At 36.1% G+C, this 23,331-nt stretch overlaps 1 protein-coding gene across 2 annotated transcripts in view; it reads right to left on the reverse strand.

Moving 5' to 3' along the window:
- The window catches only part of LOC115221312 (multidrug resistance-associated protein 1-like), a 73,632-nt gene extending 72,236 nt beyond the window's left edge, over nucleotides 1-1,396 (reverse strand). For both annotated transcript variants that reach the window (XM_036511067.1, XM_029791474.2), the window contains exon 1: nucleotides 1,238-1,396. In XM_036511067.1, coding sequence (XP_036366960.1) covers nucleotides 1,238-1,288 — 51 coding nt within the window. In that variant the 5' untranslated portion in view covers nucleotides 1,289-1,396. The remainder of the gene's footprint in view (nucleotides 1-1,237) is intronic.
- Nucleotides 1,397-23,331: the final 21,935 nt, after the last annotated feature.

Raw genomic sequence — 23,331 nt, forward strand, 5'->3', positions numbered from 1 at the left:
GAAAAACCGCATTAGTGATAATATTTCATGTGTTTACAGTTGACAACACGTGCTGTCATGCACACGGAAACTAACGAACGAATCTTGACAAGTCGATGACAATCCAGATGACTCGAAACGACTGAATATTTCGGATAATATAGCCACTCTACTTTTTCCTTAAAAGACTCGCACATGTATATATATACCCAAGATGTTGTTACGCATTGTTTTAGCCTTCAAATGACGCCACCCCGCTGGCTAAGCGAGCAGGCCAACAGAAGAAAGAGTGAGAGAAAGTTGTGGCGAAAGAGTACAGCACCCACCCCCTGCCGGAGCCTCGTGGAGCTTTAGGTGTTTTCGCTCAATAAACACTCACAACGCCCGGTCTGGGAATCGAAACCGCGATCGTACGACCGCGAGTCCGCTGCTCTAACCACTAGGCCATTGCGCCTCCGTTTTTATATATATAAAAGTAATTTTATTAGAGCGTGCTTCTTTTTCGGATATACGATAGGCTGACGACACACAAGTACCCACACATTATATATTTGTGTATAAATATATTTTCTACTCTTGTCTGGAAGGGAAGTCAACATTTATGACTTCCCGATTCTAACGCGTGTTCGTGAGTGCGCACGCACACACACTCGGACAGCTCTGATCAAGCAGACTCTACGATCCAAACCATTTCAATCGCGATCTTTTGTTGTTTCTTCGGCAAACTGCGATATGGCGATTTGAGTGTTATTTCTAATTAATCGAACAACCACATTTGTGACTCCCTCGTTTACTCGATGATAATCAGCCGATCAATTAGATATAAACGCAAATACACAGACAAATACACGCAACCAATAAAATGTACGGGATTATATTATCGATAGTTACAAAATAACCTAACAAGATATTCAGAGAAACGAACTCACAGAAATGTATACAAATACAATTAAAACATTTAGTCAGATATAAATAGCTAGATGATGGGACAGAAAAATATGCATGCCGAGAGCTAAACAATCTAGCTACTGAGATTACCAGACAGACAGACAGACAGACGGATAGACAGGTACACAAATAGATAGATTGATAGATAGATAGATAGATAGATAGATAGATAGATAGATAGATAGATAGATAGATAGATAGATAGATAGATAGATAGATAGACAGGTACACAGATACCTAAAAGCTACTCGGAGTTTCGTTAAAGTCAATGAAGGGAAAAAACAAAAAATGATAATGATATAACATTTACCCATAGAGGCGATTCGCAGAATACTTGAAAGTTGTCTCTCGCCATAAGCATGAAGTGTGTGAGTGAATGACAGATAGAAAGAGAACAGGAGAGATAAGAGGGAAAAAGAGAGAGGAGAGAGTGGAAGAAATGAAGAACAATAAATAAAAGTGGGAGGGTGTGGATAAAGCTTAAAATAATTAGGTAGAAGGGGAGTAGAGTGCAATATAAAAAGAGGAGGCGGAGGAGGAGGGAGAGTGAAAGAGTGAAGTAAATAGATTTGGTTAAAAAAGAATGAAAAGATAGGAAAAAGAATAGGAAACTGAAAAGCAGATGAGAGAGAGAGAGAGAAAAGGCGGACTAGAAAGAAGGGGGAGATGGGTTAGAAGGAAAGACAAAGAAAGTGAAAGGAAAGATAATAAAGAGAAAGAGAAAAGAAGTAGAAAGAAAGAAAGAGAGAAGGAAGAAGAAAGAAGCAAAGCAGGAAAAAGAAAACGGAAAGGAGATAGAAAGATCAAGATATATTTCTTTTCTACCCACAAGGGGCTAAACACAGAGGGACAAACAAGGACAGACAAACGGATTACATCGACCCCAGTGTGTAACTGGTACTTAATTTATTGACCCCGAAAGGATGAAAGGCAATGGCGACCTCAGCGGAATTTGAACTCAGAACGTAACGGCAGACGCAATATGGCTACACATTTCACCCGCAGCGCTAACGTTTCTGCCAGCTCAAAGACTGAGTGGTCAGTGAGAGAATGCGAGAAAAAGAGTGGAAGAGGGAGATAGAAAAGGATAAAGACCGGAAAAAAAAAGAGAGAGAGAGAAGAAAGAAAATTGAAAGAAGATAGAGAGGGGGATAAGATAGAGATAAAAGATAAAAGTGATAAGTGAATGATTGAAAGGATTGAGAACAGATGAAGAGCAAATGTGTTTAATTGGAGAGAGTGGGCAGAGATGTGAATTTGGTGAAAGTGGAGTGATCTAACAAGAGAGAGAGATCGACAGAATTACCGGCACTGTAGCCAGGGCCGGGGGGTTTCAACAGATTCTTACAACAACATCTTCGAATTCTACATCATTTGCCATAATCACAATATTTTGCTGAACTTAAGTTGGACTTTCTGTGGAAAACTTGTAAGTCACGGACACAGTTTGGTGATGCATTTCCAAGCACCAATATTAAGCGAAGGATTCACTTCCGCCCATGACTCGGCTATGTTATCTTCAGAATTTATTATGCTGAACTTAATACTGAAGTCCTTAACTGCAGGCTCATCCTGCTCATCAGTTACTTTCATGACCTGTACAAAGGTTTTCGTTGGCAATATCTAAGAAGTCAGTTATCAGGCCTTGATTCATTGGCCGGAGAAAAAAGAAGGCTCGTAGCCATCCAAACCACAATCAGATTAAACCATAGTGTAGATTCTGAGGGTCCTCGAATTTTCAGTGTGATTCACCTGTCGGAACTTTGGATATTTTATGTTACAAGCAATATAACTTCCCCCGACAATTTCTTTCATCTCCTCAGGATAATTATTGGCAACCTCAGTGGCAGTTTCAGCGGTCATTTAATATCGTACAAATTAAAGTGCCTCATAAACTGTTGCTCATAAACCCTTTTTTTTTTTTTTGGCAACATGACGAGTTTTGCTCGCCATATTGCAAGAAAGGTTCTTCTTTGATTGAAAAACGTAATCCAATATCATCCCTTGACAACAACAACAAAAGCCTTGTAGTACTTAGCTACATCTCTTTCCTGCTCCATAAAATGCACTATCAACCAAATACTGGTATTGCTTCGATCTACTGCAGCCCCATCCTCATCCTAATTTGTTTCTGCATTTCGATGTTAGAGATTTGTATTCATATTCACTGATGGCATTTGTTCTGTGACATATAAATATAAGTTAATGTTAACACACTTAATACCGGGAACACTAAAAAGGCTTCGCTAATGAGTTCATAATAATATTGAAACAGTCACGAGTGTCTCTTGTACTTGCTGAAATATTGATGAATTAGACTGATGTTGGCCATACGCTAATACCGTTCTTTTCTTCTGCATATTTATTTCTAGTGAGATTTTAAATTTCATATGTTAACAAATACTCAACATTGCAAAGATTGTATCCCTAAGATTAGCTTTCCTCTTTGGGACAAGAAAATACTCCACCCACTCAAATACCATAACAAACAAAAAAAAAAACTACTAATCTTCTACAAAGTTCAAGTGAGACTCACAGTGAAGTTCTGCTCTCACATCTGGAACAGTGCTGCTGTTAAACATACAAACACCCTAGACTGCACTCCACCTCCATCAAGTAGGGTAATCCAACAGATTGGCTTAAAGTCGCTAGCCAGCATATTCCAGCACTAATTTCACACAGTCTTCCCTCTCTACTGCACCTATGGTGGCTTCTGATCCTTAGAGCAAGCTGGTCTCATGCTGTTTCATTCGTTTCTGGTCCACTCATCACTAAAACTGTGTCCTCCCCACCACACCCTACACCACTTCACCAATTTCTTCCTTCTCAGAACGTGGACCCTCTGGAATTTCCTTCTTGTCCATGTTTTCCATGCAGCCGTCAACTTACATCTATTCTAGAGAAACATTAACTGAATCGGTCTCACGTTCTGAGGGGAGCTGGCTTACAATTGTCACAACCCCACCCCACCCCATAAGACTTTAACTCCTCCCACGAAAAGAAAAAATAATTGATGTTTGCACTAAATGTAAGATATATAAGCGTACAAAATAAAAGTCTTTAAAAATTAGCAAAACAGAAGTGGGCAACAGCTCGTGCAAGCTAACAGTCTAGTAATGTTCTAAGTCGTCCAGCTAAAGTAGATCTTTAAGTGAAAACCGGAAGCTGAAGCATACGCCTAGAAGATATATTTACTTATTTCATTTAAACAACATATTTGCATTAAAGTAATAGGAATGTCGCCTGCCAAGTCAATATGAAACCATAGACTAATCAGTCTAGTTGTCAGCACACTGATCCACATCCCTTTTCAATGGAAAAATATACAAAATTTATTAAGTGGTAAACTTGACCCTTCATCTATCTGTAGTTTCACTATCACCATCTGGTACTTGAGTGGTGCAAGCATTTGTGTTAAGCCTCCAGTGTGCGGAAAACCTCCTCTAACTCAGAGGTTCCCAACCGGTGCGGCGGAAGAGGATAGCGGGTGAGGCGGCACGATTGAAAAACAAAAGATTTAGAAAGAGTTTTAAAAATTCATAGATATGAATTCAAAATTTTAAATATTATTATGGATTACTTGTAATTGCATGCATGAGTCCCAGAATAAATAGTTATAAATAATTATTGACCGATTTTATCATTGGGATATTTTTACATTATATAAAGTATTAAGAATATAGTAACTAGGGTCCGCAAATTAGAGGAGAGAATTATCAATGATAATGTTCCGACTTCGAATCCGCAGTTATCTCCCTTCAACGCTCGCCCTGGCCCTTTGGTGAAGCGCCAACAGATTTTCATTCTGAAAATGTGGCCCAGAGAAAAGTAGTTTGGGAACCACTGCTCTAACTAATCACGAAGGCTTTGACCCTTAGTCCGTTGACTAAGCCACCAAGAGAAGATAAACAAAGCAGAAAAGGAATCAATTGAGGTGGTAATGTGAGACGAAGAGAAAAAGGGAACATGTGAGAGCAAACGGGGGCATGTCTACATCTCCTAAGAATGAACTGCGGCTCCGTGGAATCGCTGTACAATCTTGTAAATAGGGAAACTATTGTGTATTACAGCGATTCACGACATTGATTATCGGCTCACAGCCCCTTTGCCTTTACGCCTTATCCCATTGCCTCTTCTTTCCGTACGTATTGTATAGAATTACTCAAAATAGTGTCACACATCACTATAGACGATTATAACTCGGGTGATTAGAAAAGGTGTAACAATAAACTTGATTACTTTCCGAGAATACTTTTATTCATAGTACCTGTCAATCATAATTTCTTCTACTTCACCTCCTGGAGGAGAGGGGTAATCTCAGAGTTTTAGTTCGTTGGTGAAACGATTCGTTCCTGGATTTCCAACAAGGAATTGAAACTGCAGCATAAATGTTTCTGCTGACTTCTTTCCATTCTCCTGTCAAAAGCACTTCAAAATTTATGAGTCATCTGTTAACCTCTTGACATTCTTGGATCAAGATCAGTTCAAATTAGAAAAATGACGAAATAACCTTGTTCTCTCGACCTACTTTCCTAAGGAAATTATTAAAAATACGGAACCCTAACAGAATTCTTTCTCTCTTTCTATCCGGTACTTACCTGTTTTCTTTCCTCAAATGACCACAGCTATCTACACCAGCAACAGAAAGTCTTTATGCATTAACAACTCGAAGTAGTTGTATACTGTGACGGTAACTAAAAGCTATTTTAATCGTTGTTTTTTTCTTGTCATTTATACCTATCGCCACTGCTTCAATTACATTCCTGGTGACCTTCGGTACTTCTTTCTAACCAACATACAGTTGCACTGGTGTAATTGATCTTAGTAGCCTAGGCACCCGGCCTGCACATTAACACTCAATTTTTCATTCAATCCATTTATATCTATTACAGAAGTACAGCATAAACGAAGAAGCAGGTCAGTGACAAAAGCTAAAACTGGCTACAAGGGCAGCCTGTGGTTCTCGTAACTCTAAGAACAAAACCGCAAGGATCTTTTCCTTTTGAACGGCAGTTTTCAACACAATTTCTAGTTAACTAAACACTTTTAAACTTCGTATACTGGTAGAATGTGTCAAAATAAAACATTTTTTTCTCTTGGCTTTCTTGAGAAAATTGTAATTTGTAAGTTTAACGTAGTTTAATGTTTCGAATTTTAACCAATCAATGGCCTCTATTGAGCTAAAATCATTTGCTGCATCTAAAACAGACAACATCCTGTCACTAACCCTAAATTTTAGCCTTTCGTTTTTTTTTTCTTAATTGTTAAATTAATTTAAGGATAACAATTAAGTAAAAAAAAACGAAAGCAATGGAAAATAATTTTAATTTAACAATTAAGAAAAAAAAAAACGAAAGGCTAAAACGAAAAATCCTATGGCCTCTATTGAGCTAAAATCATTTGCTGCGTCTAAAACAGACATCCTGTCACTAACCCTAACCCTCACCCAAACCCTAAATTTTAGCCTTTCGTTTTTTTTTTCTTAATTGTTAAATTGATTTAAGGATAACAATTAACAAAAAAAAAACAAAAACGGAAGCAATGGAAAATAATTTTAATTTAACAATTAAGAAAAAAAAAACGAAAGCAAAAACTCAAAACAAAAACAAAACGAATAATTTTAGACACATGCGTAACAATTAAATTAATTTAACAATTAAGAAAAAAAAACCGAAAGGCAAAAATTTAGGGTTAGGGTTAGTGACAGGATGTTGTCTCAGTTTTAGACGCAGCAAATGATTTTAGCTCAATAGAGGCCATTGATTGGTTAAAATTCAAAAAATTAAACTACATTAAACTTACAAATTACAATTTTCTCAAGAAAGCCAAGAGGAAAAAATGTTTTATTTTGACACATTCTACCAGTATACGAAGTTTAAAAGTGTTTAGTTAACTAGAAATTGTGTTGAAAACTGGCATTCAAAAGGAAAAGATCCAACCGGGATGTGTGTGCACGGGCATTAGAAAGAGAGTGAGGGGGAGGGATATTATATGTGTGTTTGTATGTGCGAGTGTGGAGGCGAGGGAGGGGGAGGGTATGACGATAAAATAGATAAGTGCTATGATCTGTATTGTTTGTACAAAAGGTGGTTATACTCGATCAATCTGCAGCCTACACACACACACCCGTTTGTTATTAACTTTCGGAGAAGAGCGTACTCAATACTAGGGTAGAGATTAGTGATATTTTATTTTGGTCGAGTCAGCCTCCTCTAGGCATATAGGATTTTCAGACAAACTGTGAATGGAAAATTGATGGTGTTTGCAGTGATATATAATTTTCTATCCAAACTGTATGCTCCAATAACCTGTTCCTTCTTTTTCTACTTTTCTTCTTCTTCTTCTCTCTCTCTCTCTTTTCCTTTTCTTTTCTACTTTTCCCCTTTTCTTTCTTTCATTTTCCTTTTTCTTCTTCCTCCCACTTTTTCTTTCTTTTACTCTCCTTTATTTTTCATTTTCTTTCTATCACTTTCCTTCCCCTATCTTCGCTTTACTTTCCCTCTTTCATATCTCCTGATTTACCTCTTTCACCAGGCTTTCACATGCTATGCCTAGAAAACTACAAATGAGCAAACCCCATCAATACCTACAAACGAAACTCAGTTTCACCTACAGGCGTACTGGATGTTCAGGCAAGTTGCGTTATGTATGTATGTATGTATGTGTATGTGTATGTGTGTGTGTGTATGTGTATGTATGTGTGTATGCATGTGTGTGTGCATGTATGTATGTATGCATGTGTGTATGTATGTATGTTTGTGTATGCATGTGTGCATGCATGTATGTATGTATGTATGTATGTGTGTATGTATGTATGTACGTATGTATGTATGCATGTATGTATGCATGTATGTATGTGTGTATGCATGTATGTGTGTATGCATGTATGTGTGTGTATGTATGTGTGTGTGCATGTATGTGTGTGTGCATGTATGTATATGTGCGTGTATGTGTGCATGTATGTGTGTATGTGTCTATGTATGTATGTGTGTATGTATATGTGTGTGCATGTATGTACGTATGTATGTATGTATGTGTGTGTGTATGTATGTATGCATGCATGTGTGTGTGTAAACAAAGGAGATCAAATAGATCTTGGCACATCCAAGTACTACTCTTGGCTAAACAGATTACACTGAAAGAAATTATTCCAGGTGATTCAGAAGTGGGTCAGTGACAAAAGCTAAAACTGGCTACGAGGGGGGCAGCCTGTGTTTCTCTTAACTCTAAAAACAAAACCAGAATCCTGCAAATTTCTATTTGTATCAAACGCATAATTGGCCATGTGTTACGCAGTGAATTATTTAGTAAATAAAAACGAATGGATATCTCAAAACATCACTACACGAGTTTCAATAGTGTGGTATATTAACCAAATGTTGAAGTCCATTCTTAAGACAATTTATATAAGAACCATGACGTGTGTCAACTTCGACAATTTTCTTCTGATTGAATTTATTGATTATACACAGTTATACATACATACATATACATACACAAACCTCATTACTTTTTAATATTTCTTAGCTCTGCCGAGGTTGACTTTGCCTTTCATCCTTTCGGGGTCGATAAACTAAGTACCAGTTGCGAACTGGGGTCGATCTAATCAACTGGCCCCCTCGCCAAAATTTTGGGCCTTGTGCCTAGAGTAGAAAAGAATATTTCTTAACTATAAGGTGGCAATGAGGCAGAATCGTTAGCACACTGGGTAAAATCCTTTGCGGCATTTCGTCCATCTTTACGTTCTGAGTTCAAATTCTGCCACGGTTAACTTTGCCTTTCCTCCTTTTGGCGTTGATAAAATAAGTACCAGTTGATCACTAGGGTCAGTATAATCGATCTGTCAGCTGAAAACGCTTAAAGAAATTTAACAATCAAGTGGTTCCCCAACGTTACAATACGGGTGCAATTCTTATTTATAATTTACTAGCAGAGAAACCCGGCCTTGCTCAGGATTAAAATAGCATAGTTTTTTTTGTTGTTTTACTTGTTTCAGTATTATAACCCGATTTCATTCGGGTCTACTCGGGCCACATTTTAAAGATGAGGAATTCAAAAAAAAAAACAAAGAAATGAAAATTGGTAATAAAAAAAAGTATGCCAAATGTTTAAAAAGTCTTTGAGAAGCGACTGGAGGAACCTTGCGGATGCAGATGTGAAGGACAAAGAATAAAGGGAAAATGCTGGAAAAAAAAACACCAATCAGGTTGTTTCACAAAACTGAAATAATACAATACGACTGCACTTACAATGTTTTGGATACGATATGTGTTGCGAGTTTGACTGGCAGAGGTGGCCAGCAATGTGAAGAAGGTGGATGCAGTTGGGCTAAAAAATTGATAAACTGACAATGACTCCAGCGATGGGAGAGTAATGGGCATAAGTTCAAAAGTGTTATTGCAGGGTGTCTTTGTAGACAACGTTCCTGGTGTTGCCCGGATTAACATCCGACGTATAGTTGACCGTGGGTAAATACCTGCTGTGTCAGATTTAGGCCAACTACTTGTAACTACTGTTCCTGTGCCTTGCCCATTGCAAAGCATACTTTTACGGAAAACTGCCGTCACGTAAATTCAAATGGCATGGCAGAGGGAATAAGGCTCATGGGGGTTAATAAACTGATGATTATAACATACATACACATAGCATATTATTCTTTGCATATAAGATATAAAATATAGTAATATATAAGGATACCAGTAATTATTATAAAAAAACATGAATATAAATTGGTAAAATAACTTACAGTTGTTTCAGCCAACTTTTATCTATTGGCTGAAACAGCTGTAAGTTTTTTTACCAATTTATATTCATGTTTATTATAATAATTACTGGTATCCTTATATATTACTATATTTTATATCTTATATCTTATATGCAAAGAATAATATGCTATATGTATGTATGTTATAATCATCAGTTTAATAAATAAAGAAGTTAACATTTTAATGTCCAAAAGTTGATGAACCACCTATTATTCTCCTCCATTTTCTTATTTGCAATATACATATATATACACACACACACACATATATATATATATTATATATATATATATATATATATATATATATATATATATATACATATATATATATATATATATTATATACATAATAATATATATATATTATAGGTCAATCCAAACATGAAAACGCAAAGAGAAAACACACAACAACGTGAGGACGGGGAACAAATATAGTATTATTGGATGCTCAGGAAGGAAGGGAAGGAGGGTTTTACGTTCGAGCAGAGCTCTTCGTCAGAAACATAGGAAAAGGAAAGATCCAGAGAAGGGAAGACGGAGGAAAAAAAAATCGCCTATGGTACACACTCAGTCACATTTTGAATGATATATATATATAATATATATATATATATATATATATATATATAATATATATACACACATAATATATACACATTATATATATATATATATATATATATATATATATATATACACATACATACATACATAATATATATACACATTATATATATATGTATATACATATATATATATATATATGTTGCTTTTACATACGAGGGGATCTTATCTTTAAAACCAAGTGGTGAACATTGGTTTTGAAAAGCCTCCACTCCTATTTGCATCATCTTTACCTTTGGGCAATTTCCACTGACTTACTCCACGAGTTATTATTCTTAATTCTTTAACTTAAAAGCCCACCGAGAAGATTTTGCTTACTATGACAATGATAATCTCAGTTCATCGATGTTTTTTAACTCATTATGTGAAACTTGTGAGAGCTACAGTATAAGCATGTTCTGGTTTATGTGTGTGTGCATGTCATTTTCGTGTATGTTTGTTTGGGTGTGGGTCTGTCTGTTGTATATTTGTATGAATGTTTCTGGTGGGTGTTTATTTTACGTAATATGTGTACATATACACACACAGAAAAGATGCTTAAATAAAATGAGTGGGAAAAATCGTGAAAATAAGAGGGATGAGAGAAGATTGATTACACTATACGTAGGCACCTAGGGGAAGCTTGCAATCAAACCCTTCCTTTTTTAAATTTAGTTCATTTTTAACATTCTCAAGATGCCTAATTATAGTTTAGATTTAGCCTGATTAAGAGTAAAGTTAGTGTAATAATAATCTTAAAGAAACGGGTTGACCTGAACAAATCTTAATGAGAGAGTAATTGTTTAAGTGTTCACTCTCAATGTTTAGTGTTTTATATATTTTTTTACTGCGTCAGCGAACAAATATAAACACATTTGAACAAACAAACAGCACGGTGTGAATCAATTTACTGATTAAAATCAAGATAAAAATAAACAAATAAATTGACTATTAAGATTTTACTGAAAATGAGATTAGATAATATAAAGTTTCATATAGGGTTTGTAAGAGTAAGTTGGTTGCCGTAAATTTGATTGTCTAACATCTCGGACAAAGGTCTTTTGCCAAAATGTGAGATACTGAATAATTCAACAATAGTATAGGTTAATTGATAATTTAATTTATAAATAAAGATATGCTGGACGGCAATTTCTGTATACAGAACTTTGGTTTCAGTATTTCAGCAACAAATTCCAAATATTTAGCTGTCGTCTGTGGAAGAATAGTTTTTAAGTACATTTTTGCCATTGTCTTCAGAGACTGTACTTTACTTTCATTTCTATTACTTTCAATATAATATACTAGCAGAAGTGCCCAGCGTTGCTTGGGGCTTAATTGCTTTAAAGTACTCTTAATGATTCTACTCAATTATGATTATTGAGGCAGAGAAAAAAAAAATTGAGTGAGGTCGATGCCAGTGCCACTGGACTGGCTCCTATGCAGGTGGCATGTAAAAAGCACCATTTGAGAGTGGCATTGCCAGTACCGCCTGACTCTAGTACCATCTGACTCCAGTACTACCTGACTCCAGTACTGCCAGTACTGCCCTTGTGCCAGTGGCACGTAAAAGCACCCACTACACTCTTGGAGTGGTTGGCATTAGGAAGGGAATCCAGCTATAGAAACACTGCCAGATCAAGATTGGAGCATGATGCAGCCATCTGGTTCGCCAGTCTTCAGTCAAATCGTCCAACCCATGCAAGCATGGAAAGTGGATGTTAAACAATGATGATGATGATGATGATATATATATATATATATATATATATATATAATAATAAATATTAGGGAATAAATCCAATTTACAGGGAAAATCAGATTTAGGATTGAATCCAATTTTATAGTAAAAATTATATAATATTAATTAGAGACAAAACCACTATTATGCAAATCAAACAAAGAAAGACTTAATCCAATACATAAAAAATTTTATATAATTAAATAAAATTAAGTTATCCACTACAATTGTTTCTTGTCACTTCTAAGGACATTCATTAGGTGGTTTTCAGACCTTCTATTCAATTTTAAATTATGAAGTAAGTTTAAATGACTTAATTGAATAGAAGGTATTCAAGAAGGGAAGGGAAGGAGGGTTTTACGTTTCGAGCAGAGCTCTTCGTCAGAAACATAGGAAAAGGAAAGATCCAGAGAAGGGAAGACAGAGGAAAAAAAAATCGCCTATGGTACACACTCGGTCACATTTTGAATGATATATATATATATATATATATATATATATATATATATATATATATATACACACATAATATATACACATTATATATATATATATATATATATATATATTATATATACACATACATACATACATAATATATATACACATTATATATATATGTATATACATTATATATATATATATATATGTTGCTTTTACATACGAGGGGATCTTATCTTTAAAACCAAGTGGTGAACATTGGTTTTGAAAAGCTCCACTCCTATTTGCATCATCTTTACCTTTGGACAATTTCCACTGACTTACTCCACGAGTTATTATTCTTAATTTCTTTAACTTTAAAAGCCCACCGAGGAAGATTTTGCTTACTAATGACAATGATAATCTCAGTTCATCGATGTTTTTAACTCATTATGTGAAACTTGTGAGAGCCTACAGTATAAGCATGTTCTGGTTTTATGTGTGTGTGCATGTTCATTTTCGTGTATGTTATGTTTGTGCGTGTGTCTGTCTGTTTGTATATTTGTATGAATGTATTCTGGTGGGTGTTTATTTACGTAAATATGTGTACATATACACACACAGAAAAAGATGCTTTAAATAAAATGAGTGGGAAAAATCGTGAAAATAAGAGGGATGAGAGAATAGATTGATTACACTAATACGTAGGCACCTAGGGGAAGCTTGCAATCATAACCCTTCCTTAGTTTTAAATTTAGTTCATTTTTAACATTCTCAAGATGCCTAATTATAGTTTAGATTTAGCCTGATTAAGAGTAAAGTTAGTGTAATAATAATCTTAAAGAAACGGGTTGACCTGAACAAATCTTAATGAGAGAGTAATTGTTTAAGTGTTCACTCTCAATGTTTAGTGTTTTATATATTTTTTTACTGCGTCAGCGAACAAATATAAACACATTTGAACAAACAAACAGCATTGCAATCATAACCCTTCCTAGTTTAAATTAGTTCATTTTTAACATTCTCAAGATGCCTAATTATATTTAGATTTAGCCTGATTAAGAGTAAGTAGTGTAATAATAATCTTAATTAAAGAAACGGGTTGACCTGAACATCACTAATGAGAGAGTATGTTTAAGTGTTACATCTCAATGTTAGTGTTTATATATATTTTTTTACTGCGTCAGCGAACAAAATAACACATTTGAACAAACAAACACAGCACGGTGTGAATCAATTTACTGATTAAAATCAAGATAAAAAATAACAAATAATTGACTATTAAGATTTTACTGAAAAGAGATTAGATAATATAAAGTTCATATAGTTTGTAAGAGTAAGTTGGTTGCCGTAAATTTGATTGTCTAACATCTCGGACAAAGGTCTTTTGCCAAAATGTGAGATACTGAATAATTCAACAATAGTATAGGTTAATTGATAATTTAATTTAATAATAAAGATATGCTGACGGCAAATTTCTGTATTACAGAACTTTGGGTTTCAGTATTTCAACAACAAAAATAAGCACAGTGTATTTAATTAGTCAATTAGGAAAACACATTAGTTAACATAACTGTTGCAGTGGCGAAGGGTGACAATTCCAAATATTTAGCTGTCGTCTGTGGAAGAATAGTTTTAAGTACATTTTTGCCATTGTCTTCAGAGACTGTACTTTCATTTCTATTACTTTCAATATAATATACTAGCAGAAGTGCCCAGCGTTGCTTGGGGCTTAATTGCTTTAAAGTACTCTTAATGATTCTACTCAATTATGATTATTGAGGCAGAGAAAAAAAAAATTGAGTGAGGTCGATGCCAGTGCCACTGGACTGGCTCCTATGCAGGTGGCATGTAAAAAGCACCATTTGAGAGTGGCATTGCCGTACCGCCTGACTCTAGTACCATCTGACTCCAGTACTACTGACTCCAGTACTGCCACAGTACTGCCCTTGTGCCAGTGGCACGTAAAAGCACCCACTACACTCTTGGAGTGGTTGGCATTAGGAAGGGAATCCAGCTATAGAAACAGCTGCCAGATCAAGATTGGAGCATGATGCAGCCATCTGGTTCGCCAGTCTTCAGTCAATCGTCCAACCCATGCAAGCATGGATGGGATGTTAACCAATGATGATGATGATGATGAATATATATAATTATATATATAGATAAATATATATATATATAATATATATATATATAATATATATATATATATAATAAATATTGGGAATAATCCAATTTACAGGGAAAATCAGATTTAGATTGATCCAATTTTATAGTAAAATATTATATAATATTAATTAGAGACAAAACCACTATTATGCAAATCAAACAAGAAAGACTTAATCCAATACATAAAAATTTTATTATAATTTAATAAAATTAAGTTATCCACTCAATTGTTTCTTGTCACTTCTAAGGACATTCATTAGGTGTTTTCAGACCTTCTATTCAATTTTAAATTATGAGTAAGTTTAAATGACTTAATTGAATAGAAGGTCTGAAAACCACCTGATGAATGTCCTTAGAAGTGACAAGAAACAATTGTAGTGGATAACTTAATTTTATTTAATTTATATAAAATTTTTTATGTATTGGATTAAGTCTTTCTTTGTTTGATTTGCATAATAGTGGTTTTGTCTCTAATTAATATTATATATATATATATATATATACACACACACATATATATATATATATATTATAGCCTCAAGCCGACTAAAGCCTTGTGAGTGGATTACGTACATGGAAACTGAAAGAAGACTGTTGTATATATGTGTATATTTGTGTGTGCATGTGTGTGTGCGTCTGTCTGTATTCATACCCTCACCATTGCTAGACAGCTGATGTTGCTGAGTCTACATTCCCATAACTTAGTGGTTCGGTAAAAGACACCAACAGAATAATTACTAGACTTACAACAAATAAAACAATAGAAAGACTATGCTATTTTAATCCAGAGCAGGCTAGGTATCTCTGCTAGTATATACGTATAATATAATGTTGTGTGTGTGTGGTGTGTATATATATATATATATATATATATATATAATATAATATATATACATAAGCAATAGTTCAAGTCAGTTCTATTGATTCACTTGAATGCGGTACTTAACTTAGATGCACCAGAAACTATATGTATTAACCAAACAATAATGTGGGTGATTATAAACGAGAAAAAAGCAACAAGAATGATTAGTTTTTCAGTACAATTGTTTCATACAAGACAAGCTTTATTAAAAGCTGCAAATATTGCAGCAAATACAAGTGTCCCGTACTCATCAGCCAAAACACATATGAGTTCCAAGCATCCTAGTGGGTGAGGCTACACTCATGAAGTATCGGAGATAGTTCTATAAAAGCAAATTTAGGTTGTAAGCAGACTTCAAAGTTCTCAAATGAGAACTGTGCATCATCATTTGAGAACTTTGGAAGTCTGCTTACAACCTAAATTTGCTTTTTATAGAACTATCTCCGATACTTCATGAGTGTAGCCTCACCCACTAGGATGCTTGGAGAACTCATATGTGTTTTGGCTGATGAGTACGGGATACTTGTATTTGCTGCAATATTTGCAGCTTTTAATAAAGCTTGTCTTTGTATGAAACAATTGTACTGAAAAACTAATCCATTCTTGTTGCTTTTTTCTCGTTTATATATATATACATATACTCGTGCACACACACATTCACACTCAAAATATATGTGCATGTATAGACATAGTATAAATGAGAATTTATAGTCAGGATATAATAGCTGTAAGTTCCTCATTAATTCACCATAAATGCTCTCTGCCTGGTACGTTCACATCCACCAGGTCGCTGACCTCTATAACAGGGTATGTCTTTTGTTCTCTGTCCCAGTGAACAATATCAGCTCTATTATGTTTGCACTGAATTGCTGTTTTTATTGGAGGGTTCCACCAGTATTCCTTGTTTGTAAAGATGCAAATGCATGCTGGTTCTGACATGCTTTTGATGTATACATCAGGACAGTCCTTCTTGCAAATAGCACTGAAAATAGTCTTTGCAAATATATTATATCTCAGGGGCAGATAGTGACTCATAGACATTTGGGGGCAGCTGCTGATGTTGTGGACGATATCTTCCACACATAGCAGAGCTGACATTTTCTATCACAATGTGGAAGTCTGGAGGTATCTCTGTTTCCCTTGTTTATCAGGTACTTAGTAGCTGTCTCCATTCCTGGATAGTGAAGGTATTTCCTTCAAGGTGGGATGTAGGTATCACAGATCCAAGAGAAACTACTCTTCCTGTCAATGCTGTTGTTATACTCTAGCTTACAGGATATGTACCCATGCATTGCTTTTTGCTGGTATACTGCCTGCTTCTATGTAGGCCAGTCCAGCCTCCTTTGAGTCACAGGAGACAGTTGTATTCTCAGAGAACCTGCACAGTAGTTCTTCTCCAACTCTGAAGATATTGTTGCTCTCACTTTTGAATATGCATGAAATGGACACATCTTTTTCTTTACTGTTCAGCAGGTGTTGTGCGAGTGATACAAGGCAACATTCAAAGGCTGTTTGAACAGACCTCATGCCTCTACCACCATCACTTTGTCTCACATACATCCTACTGGTGTCACTGTTAATGTGGAAGTGGTCAGTACCTTTCTGGTTTTGATGTCCAGGCTCCAGATCTCATCAAGCATCCAGTCCACAATGCTTTTGCAGTGCCAGTGTTAGTACCCAAATGCTGGTAATAGCACTGGCACTGTAAAAATATTGTGAGATATGGTCTTGTTAAATGTAGACGGCTCTGAGTTCCATATTTTCTGGAGCCTTCAGAAGTAGTCCTTTGCTATTCTGGTGTTTGTCACAGCACTAATGTATGCAACATTCTCGTCAATACCAAGATATCTATAGTTTTCATCATTAGATGTAAGGGAGAGAGACAAGCTATTGATATACATGTTCTCTGCCTGGTTGACAATTTTTCCTTGGCTGACTATCGTGTCTGAGCAGTTATCCTGCCCACATTCCATTTCTATGTCTTGTGAGAATGTTGTGAATATTTCTAATTGTCTTGATTTTGTTCGTGTTACCAGAATATAACTTTAGGTCATTAACAAAAAATGAGTGGATGACATTAATTTTATTCTTTTCTATATGTCCCAGCATGCAGCTTTGGCACTTTGTTAACAGGGCTGACAAGGAGTTCACTGCTAGGACAAAGATTATAGAGAAGCTATCACTCTGGAATATGTTGTTGATAGCTTGATTCTGTCCATAACAAAAGTGTTACTTTATTAGCTGTATGTATCAGTTACATGTACGTTTACATGCATGCAGTCATGTATGTATGTGCTGACCACTACTGAGGTAGTGTCTCTACAACCGTCCTCATGTCCCCTGACAATTAGAATGTAATATTTATCCCCACTTAAACATGGATGTTCTCTTAGAACAAACTATATTTCTGTAGATACCATGAGAGAAACTCTCATATTGGTCTATGGTGCAAAGAAGCTTGAGAGGCGGTTGGATGGAACCTACACTCGCCTCCTTATGAGAGCTCAAAATCTCTTGTGGAAGCGCCATCCAACCAAAATGCAAATATATGGGAAACTACCACCTGTGTCATCCCTTGTGAAAGGTAGGAGAGTCCAGTTTGCTGGTCATTGTTGTAGAGTTGAAAAGAATAATTTCTACTCTTCTCCTCTGGAAGCCATCTACTCGCATACCAGGGCGCACACTCTCCTACCCTGATGTAATCTCCAGGGATACAGGCATCCAGCACAGACCTCTCCGTAATGCTATGATGAACCGTGAAGTCTGGCGTAACATAGTAAATTCCATTGTCTCGACCACGGTCGAACAATGATGATGATGATGGTGCAAAATGCACTCTGTTTATATTATTAGTGAGTGTGTGTGAGTGGGGAGATAAACCCCCACCATCTCTAGCACTGAGACCACCAGATCATGTGATCTTGACCTTCCTTGGTCTTGTCAAGTGAAGCTTAGGCTAATTGGCTCACAATCATGAGGTCGTGAGTTCAATTCCCAGAGATACATTGTGTCCTTGAGCAAGACACTATATTTCACATTGCTCCTGTTTATTCAGCTGGCAAAAATGAGTTGTACCCGTAATTCACATTCTGTGTCATGCTGAATCTCCCTCTTGAACTACATTAAGGGAACATGTGTCTGTGGAGTGCTCAGCTACTTGCACATTGCAACAGGCTATTCCATTGATAGCATCAACTGGAACCCTCATTATCATAACCAATAGAGTGCCAGTTAAAGTGGTCTGGTCAATGATGGACTCTAGACTGCTAGATCAATGAAATCTGTAAAATAGGTTTTTCTTTTCTGGGAAAAGGAAATAGTATTTTGATAATAAAAGAGTTTAATATTTAATTTCATATATATATAGTTGTGTGTGTGTGTGTGTGTGTGCGCGCACGTGTGTGTGTGTGTGCGTGTGTGAGTGTATGAAACTGATAAACTAAATTCGATTCATGATAAAAATTTGCAGTTTTATTTTGATTAAGATACCAGTGACTTTGTAGTGTGATGGATGAAGAAGACAACAGAAGAAGAAGCAACGGGAGAAAGAAATACAAAAGGCCTTACCTTGGCAAAGATCAGCAGTCTCTCACGAATTCGACACGTCCTGTCGAGCGTATGCCTCAAACACTCCCTCCGCAAAGGCCTCCATCAACCGGATTTCTACTTTCTCCATGCTGAGTTGGTCTGTCTCCACCATCTCTAGATACAGCGCCAATGCCAGACCATCCAAGTACAGCGGTATAAAACTCGCTAGATTGCTTATACCATGGAGCTTCGCCACCAACTTCACCTTCTTCAACCAAGCAACCACATCTGTGTCGCTGCAAAATGGTTTGATCATCTCGTTTGAAATACGGGCACTCATCGGTTTTTTTTTTTTTTGTGAGCCGAAATAGCTTGTAGTGTGATGGATGAAGAGGACAACAGAAAAGGAAGCAACGGGAGAAAGAAATACAAAAGGCCTTACCTCAGCGAAGATCAGCAGTCTCTCATGAATTCGACACGTCCTGTCGCTTGTCGTCTATCCTCAAACTGGCCCTTCGTCAATGACCACACATGCGTCCTGCTTGACCTCTTCCGCTTCCTGCGACACATGCACCCTGCAGTCTTCCGCCGGCCCCTGCAAGCCCTACTTCCCCCACCTCATCTGTCATCCTCTCCACATAGCTCATCACGTCCCATAACACCGACTGCCAACACCACACACTTCAAAGCTCATTACGGTTCACCTGCATCTAGCATTTCTAACTATCACTCACTCCCACTCTGTTTGTTGTTTTAGTCTTTTTTTACTAGTGGGACTGTGGAAACACACATTACATTTTAGTATATGTAACATTACTGCAACTATTATTTATAGTATTTAAATGTTATGCAATATTTTTCCTGTGATTATTTCCATTCACCCTAAATCATACTCTTCTAACCAATTTGGAACACCTTTAATTACAGGTCTGCTTGAGCAGGGCTGACCTGTGATTAAACAAGAATAACCACTACCAACAACACTAAAACCATCATCAAGCCTATGAAGAGGCCTCTACATTGTTGCTTGGCCTGTTCAAAAGAGCAGTTTGATCTGACTCCACCTCAACCTCCAACCCACTCTCCAACAATCACACAAGATTGTCTTAAAAAGAAAAGCAAGGTTACATTGGATATTGTAGTCTTGAACTTTTGTCATCAACAAGTATCACTTGACACTGAGCTAATGAACAAACAACAAACTACCAATAGCCAGGATCAATCAGTTCGATTAGTGAACTACTGCTATCATCTGTAGTCATGGCATGCACAGGTGAGATATTTCTGCTAGCAAGAGACCAAATGTGACTAAAACCCAAGCCAGATGGTCATACTGCAGAGCGCAATTGGGATAATTGATATGGAAGAGTTGCATTAGTCTGGGCAAGTTGCCTAATCAGAGGACAATGTTGAAAACTGGAAAACCACAGAATCTTGTTTTATTTATATATATATTGTGTATGGTATTTTGTGAACAATTGTGTTGTTGGCTCCAGGTCTTCAATGAGCCATGAGGATAATAAAGAAGTATCTGCACACGGTATTTTTAAGTTTAAAAGCATGAGTTTGCTGGTTTTCTCAACATTGTTTACAGTCTTTGTCGATGTGCATTGGCCTGTCAATGGGGAATTAGTTAACAGTGTCAAGATATGATTAACATACAAAGGAAAAGTTGTAATATCACCCGTGGGAATCAAATTTCATGTCTGCATAAACTATATGGTACCTGACACTTTCCGGAGGTACAGTCTAGTGAAATCATACCCAAAACTACATAGTTGTGAGATGAACTGTTAAACTACATAGCCATGCTTGCTTCCATTTGTAGCACTTGTAGAAGATCTATGTAAATTTACCTTCAAATCATTCTTTACAAAACTAAGCTACTTTAAGACAACATACTCATTGATTGACATACACTGAACCAAGTCAATGAAAACAGGCTTTTTTGGTGATATTATATTACTCATTTCTAACCAAACTGGGTAATTGTGTAGCATACTGAAAAACATTCTTAGAACCGATTTGGCTATTTAGTCCCTGTTTTCAAACCATTGTATTTGACATGCAGGCTGCTCAATCATCCACTTTAATACTTTTATTATAGGTGCTTTTAGAAAGGTTCACTCAGTAGCAAACATAAACCGTGCCTGCAATGTGCAGATAACGTCCTCCTATTGGTCACAAAGGCCCTTAAAAGGGCTATGATGCTGATCTTCCTCCTCTAAGTCATACAAAATGTGACCACTGTAGTCTTTTACGCTAAGAAGTTTCTAAACTTTTACTATCTAGACCATTTTGACAAGAGGATAAATCTCCATGGCTCTCAATTTTTCATATTTAAATCAAAACAATTTTCCTCAAATTTAATTAAATAAACATTGATATTTTTCTTGGGGAAATATTTCTTAGTTTTTGTTAGAAATAAATGTGTTGCGGCTTATATTTTGTTTTTGGCTTACTGTATGACATATTAGTGAATATATTACATTTCATTTAAATTTTTGAAAAATAAATTATCTTGTCTTTGCAACATTCTCAAATTTATACCACAATCAAACTCAAACTCACGTAAGTTACAGGGAGGTAACACACCAACATTGTCAAGCGGTGATGGGGAACAAACACAGACACATACACACACACACACACATATACATATATATACGATGGGCTTCTTTCAGTTTCTGTCTACCAGATCCACTCAGAAGACTTCAGTCAGCCTGAGACTATAATAGAAGACTCTTGTCCAAGGTGCCATGCAGTGGGACTGAATCCAGAACCATGTGGTTGGGAAGCAAGCTTCATACCACACAGCGACATCTGCACCTAAAGTTGTCAACAAATAGCCATGGGACTCAAACCCACATCTCGCAGAGACCAGCTGAGTACTTTCCCATTAAGCTAAAGTGCCCGTTTTTGCAAATATTTGAAAAATAAGATCTAACCCATAACCCACAAGTTTGAAACTGCTGTTCTCCAAAAACGCTGTTTTCAAAGGGAACTAAGAAAACATGGAATTTCCCAAATAGCTGGAAATAACAATGACTACAATATGACCTATGTTAGATAATTATCTAATATAAGTCATGTTACAATCATTGACCTAAGATTATAATCTTAGGTTAAATCCATATTAAACGGAGAATTACATGTACCTCTTGACTTTGTAGATAATACAACCGGTTCAATAAACAACACTTAACATATTTTTGATAAGTGTGAGGTGTAATTATTTCCTTTTTGTGGAAGTATATGATTTCAATTACGTCTAAATCTTTATTGCTCAGCTATGTCCCATTAACAATAGGACAATATGAATTATGTTGTTGCTGTTTTTTAACCTCAGATTAACCCTGAGTCAAAGGCATTCTTGTTGTGAACATTCTTTTTTTATTTTCAAATGGTATATCTAGAACTACATTATCAAATACGTCTCTTTTTTTTTTTTCAGAATGATAAACTGAGATTTGAGGGCAATTGTTTACTCTTTTTAGCATGTCAAGCAACCAAATTCACTAAGGATCCTGGCATTTATATTGATTTGTATTGTGCATTACTATTATTATTTCCCTATCCAACCAAAAAAGTAGGTTTCACTGTTTTATTTCATGTCTTTGATTGCTTGAATGTCATTCTGGAAACGTACAAACTTTTAAAGTCCATATCTGCAGAATTGAAGCTTTGTCAATCCTGCCACCACAACTCATTTTCTGATATCTGCTCTTCCATCAGACTTCTGTTACTCTATTTTCCTCACTTTCCCCTACACTGAACTGATATCCTCTCTATCCAACTCATTCCCTATCTCTAATTATTTGTCACACTATTTTTACTCAGTGCACACTCACCAACACATTCACCTCTTCTATTCTATTTTGTCTCATATTCACCTTCTCCCTGGACCCTTACATCTCTTTCTTTCTCCCTCTCACTTTCCAGGTAGGCAAGCCATGTTCTCATTTCTTCATCAAGACACCTACTCTTATTTATCTATCATAGTTTCTTATTCCACCAGTCTATACTCTATTTAGTTGAGGGATCTTATGTTGTGGGTACTGGGTAACCTCACCAGTGCCAGTACCACATTAAAAGTACCCAGTACACTCTGGTAGGTGGATGGAATTAGGAAGGGCATCCAGCAGTAGAAATCATGCCAAAATAAACACAGAACAAGGCAGATCCCTTGGGCTCACCTGTTCTTGTCAACTGTACAACTCATGTGACTATGGAGAAAAGGACATTAAATGATGAGGATGATGATTATGTCTAAGAGATAACAGTTTACTCAAAGTAACCACCCTCAGCTTCCAC

The sequence above is a fragment of the Octopus sinensis genome, linkage group LG18, assembly GCF_006345805.1.
Source record: "Octopus sinensis linkage group LG18, ASM634580v1, whole genome shotgun sequence".
Lineage (NCBI taxonomy): Eukaryota > Metazoa > Mollusca > Cephalopoda > Octopoda > Octopodidae > Octopus > Octopus sinensis.